This window comes from Tribolium castaneum, chromosome 8 (genome assembly GCF_031307605.1).
Source record: "Tribolium castaneum strain GA2 chromosome 8, icTriCast1.1, whole genome shotgun sequence".
In the NCBI taxonomy this organism is placed as follows: Eukaryota; Metazoa; Arthropoda; class Insecta; order Coleoptera; family Tenebrionidae; genus Tribolium; species Tribolium castaneum.
In genome coordinates this window covers 11330190-11342332 of record NC_087401.1, presented here as the reverse complement: position 1 = coordinate 11342332, position 12143 = coordinate 11330190, and the positions used below count along the sequence as shown (strand labels likewise).

General features: G+C 40.9%; 4 protein-coding genes and 2 long non-coding RNA genes across 8 annotated transcripts in view; 2 read left to right on the top strand and 4 right to left on the bottom strand.

Annotated features, from left to right (window-relative positions):
- Positions 1 to 87: 87 nt before the first annotated feature.
- Positions 88 to 918, bottom strand: LOC103313757 (uncharacterized). Its single transcript, XR_010335249.1, has 4 exons — positions 791 to 918; positions 506 to 746; positions 341 to 459; positions 88 to 294 (listed from the first exon to the last, which is right to left on the bottom strand). It is a non-coding gene; the product is annotated as an uncharacterized LOC103313757 (long non-coding RNA).
- Positions 919 to 1251: 333 nt separating this feature from the next.
- Positions 1252 to 2887, top strand: LOC135267015 (uncharacterized). Its single transcript, XR_010335248.1, has 2 exons — positions 1252 to 1392; positions 1469 to 2887. It is a non-coding gene; the product is annotated as an uncharacterized LOC135267015 (long non-coding RNA).
- Positions 2888 to 3378: 491 nt separating this feature from the next.
- LOC656365 (ceramide synthase 6) lies at positions 3379 to 4578 on the bottom strand. Its single transcript, XM_962903.4, has 4 exons — positions 4303 to 4578; positions 4062 to 4264; positions 3649 to 4014; positions 3379 to 3603 (listed from the first exon to the last, which is right to left on the bottom strand). Exons 1-4 carry the CDS (start codon positions 4576 to 4578, stop codon positions 3411 to 3413), a joined length of 1038 nt encoding a protein of 345 aa, XP_967996.1. The 3' UTR covers positions 3379 to 3410.
- A 68-nt stretch (positions 4579 to 4646) lies between these two features.
- LOC656449 (ceramide synthase 6) lies at positions 4647 to 8727 on the bottom strand. The gene is made up of 5 exons (XM_962980.5): positions 8103 to 8727; positions 7929 to 8049; positions 7680 to 7882; positions 5136 to 5495; positions 4647 to 5083 (listed from the first exon to the last, which is right to left on the bottom strand). Exons 1-5 carry the CDS (start codon positions 8288 to 8290, stop codon positions 4879 to 4881), a joined length of 1077 nt encoding a protein of 358 aa, XP_968073.1. The 5' UTR covers positions 8291 to 8727; the 3' UTR covers positions 4647 to 4878.
- A 184-nt stretch (positions 8728 to 8911) lies between these two features.
- LOC656530 (ankyrin repeat domain-containing protein 16) lies at positions 8912 to 10162 on the top strand. Its single transcript, XM_963056.4, has one exon. The coding sequence runs from the start codon at positions 8948 to 8950 to the stop codon at positions 9893 to 9895; it is 948 nt and encodes a 315-aa protein (XP_968149.1). The 5' UTR covers positions 8912 to 8947; the 3' UTR covers positions 9896 to 10162.
- CdGAPr (Cd GTPase activating protein-related) overlaps positions 9985 to 12143 on the bottom strand; it is a 28995-nt gene continuing 26836 nt past the window's right edge. For all 3 annotated transcript variants that reach the window (XM_008197880.3, XM_015982287.2, XM_008197881.3), the window contains exons 9-11: positions 11051 to 12096; positions 10614 to 11003; positions 9985 to 10564 (exon numbers count right to left, since the gene is read on the bottom strand). In XM_008197880.3, coding sequence (XP_008196102.1) covers positions 10492 to 10564; positions 10614 to 11003; positions 11051 to 12096 — 1509 coding nt within the window. In that variant the 3' untranslated portion in view covers positions 9985 to 10491. The remainder of the gene's footprint in view (positions 10565 to 10613; positions 11004 to 11050; positions 12097 to 12143) is intronic.

Genomic DNA, 12143 nt, shown 5'->3' with positions numbered 1-12143 from the left:
TGTTTATTAGCGAGGTGTATACCTGGTTGCCTACGTATTATTAAAAAAAACACGTTTGATTTTTGTTATTACAATTTATTTATTTTTTCGTAATTATTATAAAGTTATTTTTCATCGTCTGATCTTGCATCTCCCTTTAAGTGCCCTCGAGTGAGCAAAGACGCCGCCATTTTGAATATATAGTACGTCCAAATAAAGTCAAGTGTGAGGAAAAGAAATAAAAAAGCTACAAATATGTAATACATGGCGAAAGAAGTAAAGTTGGGCATAATTTCTGGGACGTCCACAACAACACTGAAACAATTTAATAACAAATGAATTCGCGCGTCTACACCCATACTTTTTTATTATCCAAAAGGGGAAAAGCCCCAATCTTGTGACCACCCAAACCATGGTAAAAATACCAAAAAGCGCGTGGAAAACCCTTTCATATTTCAAATACCTTGCGATTTTGGCGCCCTAAAACAAATGGTCGCACTGTTGGTAGAAAAAATACAGTATGCACCTCTAGGAAAATATCGCAGCAGTCGTGCAAGACCAATCCGAGACTAAACATGCGAAAAAAGTTGGCATTCCAGCACAAACAGGTGAAAACAATGACGGAAATGTGGTGTACCAACATTATAAAAAAATCCTTTCGTCTCACATCAGTGTAGAGACTGAGTAAAAACGCCCACATGAACGTCAAAGAAATGGAAAAGTGCCACCAAATATCGGTTGGCACGGCCTGGTTGTAGAAATCGGTCCTGGAAGAAATAATGTATGCAACTCGGGCACGATGTAGCCTTACCAACACGCGTTTACAGTCCGGGACATTTCTATTTGGACATAAAAAATTTGAATTTTCTGACATTTATACGTATATTCAGCGTCTATGTGAACAAAAAATGTTCTCTCTCTCATTCTATGGTCCTTGAGCTTTAATAACAGGGACATTTTTTAAATTGGTAGCATTAGAAAATGACAGTAAACAGCTGACTGATGTAAACAATAACACAATAACAAAGGAAATGTTATAATTTTAATCTATATAACCAGTGGCTGCTTTAAAAGTGTGTACTAACGGGATAATAAAATATTTACGCAAGTATTTTTGAAGGTAGAAACATTACTTGTCATATAACAATTATAGATTATATGATGAGACGGGAATGGCACAATACAGAATTGCAGTCAGTGATTGTGCTGGAGAAAGCTGCTGTGACGTACTGACAGTACTGACTGTCGGTGGTTGTATGGTTTGCGCAATTTGTGATATATTTTGTGTGAAAAACTGGAAAACAAAGTGCATACCTGCATAACCTCACTTATCGCAGTTTTGCACATTTTGATGATGGGAATTGCGGTTCAAGTAATTATGAGTTATAGATGGAGCTCACTGTTTACTTCAAAGTAAGTTCACGACATTTATTAATTAATTATTAAAAAAAATATTAAAAAAATCACAGATAGTGTTTATAATTTGCAGCTGAAGCCTTTTGGGTCCACTTTTTTCGTTGTTATTTCCTGGTAGCGACTCTTGTTTCAAGCAGAATGGGTGTAAAGTTAAAAATAATCCCATAAAATTGTTAATATAACTCCGTTGCACTGGCATGGGGTATTTGAAAACTTACGTTTAACAAATACGTCACAAAGTCTCATCCATCGTCGAAAAACATAATAAGGGCTTTATAACAACAAGCGCTTTCTGATTTTACTGTGGACGTGTGGAAGAATAGTGTGAAATATTGCGAAAAACCAACTTTTACTCTTGTTTAAATTTTTGTACGTCTCTATCTGAGAGTAGTCGTCTTTTACAAAAAATATAGCCTACTAATAAAGGAAATTAAAGTGTTTTTATTTCTGGGTTGCCCCCAATTCCACTTCGCCCTTGCCTGATAATCAAGACACTGATAATGAAATTGGTGTAAGTGCATCGAATACAAACGTGTTGAATAGATGAATAAAAGAGAGACAACTGCTTTTTTCAAAAAGGCCATTTCAAATTTATTCAAAAAGCACACCCCCATTGAAAAGGGTCCATTCACGATGAAGTTTGGCTTCCTGCATGACATAGGTCTCGGGCACCAATCTCACTGTAAATGGTCTAAATTGGTCTTGCATCTCTAAGACATGGACTCACTGAGAGCGACTTCTGCAGTAGGCTTGAGACCTGCCTGCCTGTCTCGCAACAATCTCTGCATTATGATTCCAAATTATTTTATAAAATGCTGTCAATTACAAGCCATGATATGAGGCATGAGGCCGTCTCAGTGTATGTCTTGTGGTGTACATTAAAACTGTTTCTTAAAGAACCCATTCACAATGAGATCTGCTTCGCTACATGCGGCGCGACAGGACTCAAAGACTAATCCCAAAAGACACAAAAAAACTGACAGTTTCATCATTTTAAGCCATTGACAGCGTTTTCGAATGTTGGTGCAAAGACTTGTCGCGAGGCAGGTTTCAGCCTTCCGCCAACGTCAGTCTCAGTGAAACCCTCTCAAAGTGATCTCAGCGAAAACCATTCACAATGAGATTGGTCTATGAGGCCTATGTCGTGCCGCATGCAGCGAGATATGTCTCATTGTTAATGAAAATAGGGCCTTTTTTGTTGTTTAAAGTCGTTTTTTAAAACTTTTGTGGCAAATTTTACTGATGTGGCAGAGAGGGGGCATGCAATTGGAACATGACGATGACTACCCTAAAAGGCACTTCGAGAGTTTTATGGCCTTTTTAATGCAAATTTCAACTTTAAACCTGACAGTCATACCAAGGTCAAACATAACCTCAACAGTACTCCAGCAACGGTACTTCAAAGCATTTGAAAGTTTCTCCATTTGTTTTTAAGTGTTCTAGTTGGTACATTTTGCTGTACTTTACTACAATAAAGAAATATTTAAATTTTTATTATTGTTTACATTTGTCATCTATCAAACACATCAAACAACCAAGTTCCCTAAATTTGAGCTCTTATCTAGTTTTTGTGCTCTATATAGTCTCGCGTCAAGGTATGCGGTATGACGTATCTCATATTGAAATGTCCCGGACTATATGTCCCATAACCAGGGCTTGGGCCACAGAATTATAGCCCCCGCGAGCGAGGCGCACGTGAAATAGAGACATTTCCAGACACTTTCGGTGAATTTGGTTTTAACCGGCCCAACTAACCGAACCCCAATAAGTGGCCCAAAAATATATCTTGGTTAAACAATAGTATTACTTAGTTTAAACAAACTCACTTTTCGGACAAATGCCGCACGATGAGTACAAACGGGGCCAAAATAACCGGATAAATGATTTCCGTAATATTTTTTTCGCGGTTATTGCCAAAATCCATACCCATGTCTAACAACATACCAAACAGTACTATTTTTTTCAATTAAATGAAACAAAAACTAGTAGGCTGTGATGCTTTATTGTGACGTCATTTAATTATCTGATTCGTCCTCACTGCTCGACCGCACGTCCCCCTCGACTTGCCCCGCCCCAAACGCCGCCACTGCTACTTTAATGATCAAATATGTCCAAAAGCAGTGCAACCCTAGTAAAAGTATCAGCAAGATATTGAAAGTGTAGTAGGCCGGGAAATTCGGTAGGTATTTGGGGGATTCCAGCAGAGTCCTGCCAACAAAGCGGGGTTAAAATCACTAAAAGCAAAATCCCTACTGTTTGATGATCCAAAACGGGTAAATCCCCAGTCTTGTCACAATCCATACCAGGGCGAAAAACGTAAACAGGGCTGTACAAGTCGTTTCATACTTCGCGTATTTGGCGGCTTTCGCCGCTTCGACAAAAATGTCCGCACAGTCGTGCACCAGGAGTACTAACGTCCCGATTTTGAAAACTCCCGCCAACCACGAAAAACTCAAAAGCAGGAGCGTGGCGGTGTGGTGGACAAACATTTGCCAAAAATCCTTGCGTTTGACGTCAAGTGTAAATTGGCCGATTACCAAAGACCAATAAAACGCGAGCGACAACATGTAGTACCACCAGATGTCGCCAGTTATTGTCAAGGAGGCCGGATATCCGGTCCTGAAATCCGAGGCGGCCGTGAGACAAACGACAATCGCCAGGCTTACCAACACTCCCTGATATCCCACAGCCACGGCTTGTCCCACAGTACCGCCAACCCAAAAACGAAAAGACACGTGTAGTACGTGCACCGCCAGCAATTCTGGCAAAATTTCGATAAAACCGACGGCCGGTCTTGGTGTTTTCTTTGCCGGAGCCACCTTTCGACTTCTCGTTCGTTCATGTCGAGTTGTTTGGCCACGCCTGCGACCTATTTCCTGTGCTAATCGTACGACTTTGTCAACTTACCTGGTCTTTAGGCATGTGTTTTAGCTTGAAATAGATGCTTTCCAGCGCTGGATTAGGCGCCAGTTTCTTTACTTTACGTTTTTTCAGGCCTAGGTGGATCCCCCAGGGCTCAAAACAGTAGTGTGTGAGTAAAAAGCGCAACGATAACATTCCCAAGGCCATTGGTAGCGGGTAGAGGAGGTTCCAGTAGTCGACATATTGGATTTGGATGCCGCCATGTTTGGTGGGCGTGACCACCCACAGCAGCTCGTCCCAAAGTGTGTATAAAACAGCCATGACATTTTATTTTGACTTTAGAATTGTCAAAACTCATGGCATGGCAGTGGGTTAAATAAAAATCGGCGTTTTTCATCAAAAAATTTAATTTTGGTTAAACCTTTGGACTCCATTTATAAATAAATGTAACTAAAAATGCACTGGTATTTCGCATACCAAAAGTTCAGATTGCGATTGAATTCTTATATTTTTTATAAATAAGTACAAAATAACATTTTGTACGGTTCTATATAGAGTAGGATGAAAAAACGAACTGGATTGGCTCACACAATCAATTAAAGCCAATAGAACTGTTTGAAATCACTGCGATTTCGAATCTTCACTGTAGTCGTCGCTGCTCGACCTGATATCTCCCTCCATTTTGCCAGCATTGAGGGAATTGGCGACGATTTTTAATATCAAATACGTCCAGAAAATATGTAAAACTAGGAGAAGACACAATAGACTATTAAATATGTAATAAGCCGGGAACATCGGTACTATCTTCGGCGCATCGATTGAAGTACTGCAACAACAACAAATAACACACTCTGGAACTGCAAAAAAATTTGTTTTACTTTTTAATAATCCAGAACGGGTAAAATCCCAGTCTTGAGGCGATCCACAGTACGGTGAAAATCCCGAAAATCGTGTCGCAGACCTTCTGGTATCCCGAATATTTGGCCATTTTTGCCGCTTCGAGGAAAATATCGGCGCAATCGTGAACGACTAGGACAAGACTACCGATACGAAAAACGTTCACCACCCACGAAAGACACATCAGGACGATTGTGGCAATGTGGTGGATGAACATCTGCCAGAAATCTTTACGTTTCACGTCGAAGAACTGGCTCACGCAAAGTGACCAATAGAACGACATCGAGATCATGTAGTACCACCAGATGTCGCTGGTGACCGACTGGTGCGGAAAGCCGTTCCTACACAAAAAATTAATCAAATCTGGAGATTTTTTCCGCTTATTTGCAAACCCGACATTTGTGATAAAACCGAAATATCGATACCAAAAAAAACGATCCCAAAATATCTAAAAATGGGGCGGTTACGGATTTTGAAATGAAGATGCAAATCAAAAATAAAAAACATAAGTTATTTTGTTTTTCAAAGCAGGTGCGTCAAGACTACGGAGGACTATAAGTTAGGAGACAAAATCGCAGCATTTTCTGGACCCAAAGAAATAGTACGGCTGAGTAAAAATGAGGGCGCTTCGAGCGTCGTTTTAATTATTTTGAAAAAAAAAATGCAGACATGTTGAGCTTTGCACTCTTAACAGACTGAGAAAAACTGACGACTAAAATTTTCATAAGAAACATGGGAAAAAAATCAAGATTAAAAATTTACGCTTCGTCCCATATTTTTCAAAACGCTGCGAATACGGTTAAAGATACAAGAAAAATGTTAGGAAGAAATTTGTAGAGAAATTAATTTCCTTTAAAAAGTCCGCAAGACCATATCTCTAACGGAAAGTTAAATTAATCCTAAACTGTAGAAGATAGAAATATGGTGTCGCGAACTTTTTAAGAGGAAATTTAATTCTTTACAACCTTGTTTCTTACACTTTTTTGTCTCTTCAACTGTATTCCCAGCGTTTTGATAAATATGCGACGGTGCGCAAAAAATTATCAATTTGCGTTCTTATATTTTTCCGAACGCTGTGAATATGGTTGAAGATACAAAAAAGTGTAAGGAACAAAGTTGTAGAGAATTAAATTTTCTACAAAAAAGTCCGCGATATCATACTTCTATCTTCAACGGTTTAAATATAAACTAAGTTTTTAATACTTGTCGCTTGAGCGTCTTTGAACGACTTTAGAGCCTAAATGGTTGAAGATAGGGATATGGTCTCGCAGACTTCTTTGTAGCAAATTTAATTCTCTACAACTTCCATCCTAATATTTTTCTTGCATCTGTAACCGTATTCGCAGCGTTTTGAAAAATATGAGATTAAGTGCAAATTGATATAATTTCAAAAAAAATATATATATATATATATATATATAGTTTACGATAAAATTCTTGCATTATGTGTACGTCTTACTATTGACAATTAAATGCTTTATCTGCCTGTACTTTTTTTTTGCTGTGTGACAAACTTAGACGCCCTCTGGCGACAATAACAGAACTAGCTAGGACGAGAACGTTTTATTTGTACGTTTCATATCCTATCCTTTAAATATCCGTAGTCGCGAATTTCTTGCCGCTAAAAAATGACACATGTAATTTCACTACTAAATTTTATAGATCAATTATTTTTATGGAGTCGTAAATAAATTATATGGTCTCGCTGGAATTTAATTAGTAATTTAATGGCAAGTATAGACCGAAAATTGACACACTTTTAATGTTCCCAACTGTAAGAATTCAATACAAATTAATATTTTCTGTCTGATTTTTTTTGTTGAGCTGTGTATTCTTTGTCCAGCACTTTATTCTAGCAACTTTCCAAAATAGTGGCTTACAAATCCTGTGTTAAACAACAAAACAATTAATTTAATCCGGGCGATAAAGATAAAAAAACAGCAAAGTTATAACAAACATTACGTCACATATCGCGAAGATTACACTACGCGTTCGTATTTATTACAAAATTTATCAATTCAAATGCCAATACCCTGATTAAAAACTATTTTATCGCGCGATAAATATTCAAACACTTGTAGAAAATTTCTCGTTAAATCTCGAATGTCTTAAATATTTACACGTTTTATTATCTATTAACCAGCCAAAATGCTGAGTGTTAAAAATCCAATTGTGGAATGATTTCCAATGATTATAAATTATCGATTTTGATAAGCCAGTGATTCACTTGATATCACAAGTGTCACACCTGCAATGCTACAAAGAGCCAAATCATTCATTTCCCGCCCCAAGCCGCCCCCAGACATCTACGACTACGGCGATTCGTCCCACTTGAGGCGCACCAACACCTCGAAATCATGCGAAAACATCATAAAGAACGAAGAACCGCCAAAGGAGAAACCGCGGAAAAAGCGCAGCCTTTCGTTCCGCTTGAAACGTAAAGTGTGATATTTTTCTAAATAAATTTTTTGTAATTTACCGAAACTGTTTATTTAACCTTGACACGGTTGGCGCTGTTGACTCACCAACACTCGTTGATGTCCCACAACCACGGCTTGTTCCACAACACGACGAGGCCGTAGATGAAGCTCAACGTGTAGTAAAGACACCGCCAGGAGTTCTCACAGAACTTGGTCAAAGTGGAGGGTTTGTTCTGGCCTTTGCGTAACCGGAGCCACCGCTCGACCTGTCTCTCGCTCATGTCGAGCTGCTTCGCCAAGCCTTGAATCTGTCTGGGGTTAGTCGAAAAAACGGGGGCCCAAGGGCTGCTTTACCTGCTTGTGTTTCCATTTTTTCGACTGGGTGTACGCCTTTTCGAGCACTGTATTCGTGGGGGCTTTCTTTGGTTTGGTGTTTTTGATGCCGAGGGACACCCCCACGGGGGCGAACCAGTACCTGCAATGCGGGCGGGGTCAGTTTCGGGCAACGGGCGACCTAACCTCAAATACTTCTCCAGGACGTAGCGCAGGAAGAGCATGACCAGGGCCATCGGCAGGGGGTACAGGAGGTGCCGGTAGTCCGCATGTTGGATCTCTGAACTCGCGTCGGGGGCGATGTCCTTCCAGGTGGTGTTCGGGGGCAGCCAAATGTACTCACTCCAAAACGAGTCCAGCACGGTCCGGTACAAATTTGACATTTTTTACGACTTGAACTAAACGAATTCCACTGAATATTAAATGAACATGGTTTTAACGGCACGTTTGGAGTGAGTTTCAATCACGGAACGCTTTTAATTCGGATTTTAAAAGGAAAACAGACAACACCCTCGAATTACTCATGTCATTTTGATCGCGTACTGTGCTTATGACGCGTGACGATCACCCGATGGTTTTTATGCACAAAATCACCGGGCGTGAGTCACCAAAATGCAAAATGAGGCGTTCTGAATACAATTTGATAAGAATTATCTGCAATCACTGAATCACTTTTCAATTAAACGCGTCCAGTAATCACAGGACACGATCGCTAGGTTAGGGAACACCGGCCAAAATCAATGAAATTGCGACTTGTTTGATCGTTACTTTCGGGGGCACCGACCACACAAACAAAGGACTTTATCCGGAACGTGAGAACACAATCAATTGACCAATATTCCCAAAACCAGCAAACCCAATTACAAGTCGTGTTATGCAACCAACAATACACCGATTATCACAATACCGCTTTAGATAAACTAATTAATTAACAATTGTTCACTTTATTTAAAAACACGACCACACTTATCTATTGCAAGATTTAATTTATGTATTTAGTAAACCTAACCTCACGCCTTGACAGTTGTTTAACCTAAAAAATGTCGCTAACCCAGCGCCAAATCGCCAAAATCCTCAAACAGGCACAGTCGGGGGACCTCGCCCCCATCTCGGCGTTGAAAACGCACTGGAGCGTGTTAAAATACCAAGACACCGGTGACACAATCCTGCATTGCGCCACCCGTTTGGGGCACCTTGAAACCGTCCAATACCTCCTGTCGTTCGAGCCCCCAGGCGTCGACTGTACCAACAACGACAACAAAACGGCCCTACACGAAGCCGCCCAGTTCTCACAACCCGAAATCATGAAACTGCTCCTCGACAAGGGGGCTCAAGTCAACGCCTTGAAACGCGCCGATTGGACCCCTTTGATGCTGGCTTGCACCAAAACGTGTCTCGAGACTGTGCGAGTTTTGGTGGAAAGTGGCGCTTTGATTAATTACAGAAACAAAGACGGGTGGACTTGTATGCATTTGGCGGCACGAGGGGGCTGTGGGGCCATGTTTACGTTTCTGGTCACCAAAGGGGGCGATTGTGCATTGAGGACTAAAAACGGCAGGACAGTGCTACACATCGCTGCGCTACATGGCAGTTTTGAAATTGTTAAAATTTTGCTCAAGTTGGGGGTTTTACCCATTGATGTTAGGGACAATTGTGGTAACACCGCATTGCACGAAGCGGTGCTAGGGCGGCACAAAAATATTTGTAGTTTGTTGATACAAAACGGCGCTGATATTAAATGTACCAATAATGTTGATTTCAATTTACTGTTTTTGGCTAGTAGTGAGGGTTACGTTGATTTAGCCGAGTATATTATTCTTGAGTTAGGTTTTGACATAAATATTACTAATTCAAATGGTTTTACTGCGTTACATTGTGCGGCTAGAAAGCAGCAAAAGGATATGTGTCAATATTTAGTCAAAATGGGGGCTAATCGAGGGGCAAAGGATCATTTCAGAAGGGTTGCCTTTGACTATCTTACTACCTGAGGCTGCTTTATTTGGCGCCATCTGGTAACGTCGCTGTTACCATGGTAACTGAGGCGGATTACAGGCTCCTGCATTATCAAAGAAGTAACTAATAATACGTAATTTATTTAACATAGTTGAAATATTCGCATGTCAAGCATAGTTACACTATGTACATGATATTACAATGTAAATAAATTAATTGGAGATGGTGCAATACTGTAAAAATTCATTATTGTCTATTAAACTATTTGTTCGTTTTCTTTTTAAATATATGACTCTTAGATCTGTCAGTCTACTAATATGCAACATCAAAATTTCATGAAACGGTGTTTTGGCAAACTGTTGAAGAGCGATAGACTTGTAAAAAGTACGCGTTTAGGCCTTACACACTAATTCTGTTCCTTAACAAAACGTTGAAATTGGTTATCACATTTGATTAATATCAAAATAACGACTAATAATAATAAAAAACTTAATTATCCAGCTGTGCAACCATTCGTATAAAAATAAATACCAGTTCCTTCCACTTCTCAGAGAAAACAAAAACAAAATGAGATGGTGTTAATCCTCACCCGAAAAAATTAAACACACTTTCATCCTTACAACAAATTTGATTATTGTTTCGACTTTGATTCGAAAATTGCTTTCATGTCTTTGATACAGTACGTGGGCGCCGCCTTTTCTTTCCTACAATCACGACATCAACTCAACACTCGGCTCGCGCCTCGTAACTCACCTCGGACTCTCCAAACTGACTCTCCTCAGTCTCTCCTCGCCTTCTCTCTCCCGGCTTTCGAACGTGTGTCTCCTACGCTCGTACTTCAAATCGTCGTCTTTCTTCCTCACGAAATCCTCAAAGTTGTTCTTACACTCTTGCACCTTATTCGGTTGGACTTCAGCTCGGTTGTTTAGTCTTTGGTTGGCTGGTTCGAAAACGGCAGCTCGCGCCTTCAAATTCTCCGATTTCGGCTTACAGGTACTTTTTTCGTGTTCTTCGACACTCGTCGAGCTTTTTCGCCGGGTGCGAGGGGGCGCCGGCTCGGGCTCCTCGGGCAGGCTGTCCTTTGTCTTGTAAATTTTCAGCTTCGAGAGCAGCACGTCCTTGTCTTCCTTGAACGATTCGGACCTGCGACGGAAGTGTGACGAGTTGCATACGAGATTTTTTCTACAAACCTGTATTTATCGGCGAGGTATTTCCGCCGTTCTTCTTTATACTTCTCGATTCGTTCCCGCTTCTTCAGTTCTTCGTCTTCAGTGCTGTGGGCTAAATGGATCGAGTCAAGTTTTCCGACATCGTCCATTGGGATAACTTTTGGTGGGTTCAAAGTCTTGGGCAAGGAATTCGTTTTGTAGCCCAAACCCTCGTCCATTGATTTTCTTCGTTGTCCTGAAAGCCCGTTCCCGAATTCCTTCTTGAATTCTTCTTCGTCTAGAGAGCGAGTCTTTAACTGGTTCTTCAAATTTCGGGCCCTCAAACATGGGGGCAGACTATCTTTCTCGTAGAATTTCTTCACGCGATTTGTACTATTCTCCTGTTTTTCTTCAAAACGACTCGTCAAGTCCTTAACACATACCTTCTCCTCATTCTTCATTTCTTCGCCTTTCACGTTCTCGTAGACATGCGATTCGAGCGAATCGTAATTCTCCTCCTCCTCCTTCTTCTCCTCCAACTCCAGCAAGGCGTTGACTTCGTGTATCGACCGCCGGAAAAACTTGACCTGTTGGTAGACCGAACTATCGATTGTTTCACTCTCTGGTGATTTTCTCTTATCGGTTGGACTAAACTCGATCAAATCTTCAGTCTTTTCGTCATCCTCGAACACACTTGGACTAACATTAGGCGTGGAATTCTTCGAATAACTAAGTGGGAAACTGGCCGAACTTAGATTTTCGGTGGAACTGTGTACGACTTCGCTTAGACTTAGATCAGTCGGACTAATCCGGTCCGAATTCTCCATCACGTGATAGACGCCGGCCCCGCCCCCCGAACTCAAACTGGGCGTGTACTGGACGTTGGAACGCGACGATTGGTTCGAATCGGTGAAACTGACCAATGAGATTTGCTCGCTGGTATCGCAGATGGCGCTCGAGCTGAGATTGGGTTTGAGGGTGGCGTCGGTGCTGGTGTCGTCCAAGGCGCTCATGCTTTTGGGGCGGTCGGACTTTTCCACCGGTTGGGTGGCTTCTTGACTAGGAAGGGAGGCGGTGGAAGTCGGAACCTACAACCAATAAAGTAAGTTTGACGGAAAAGTGACAGGTGACGTGA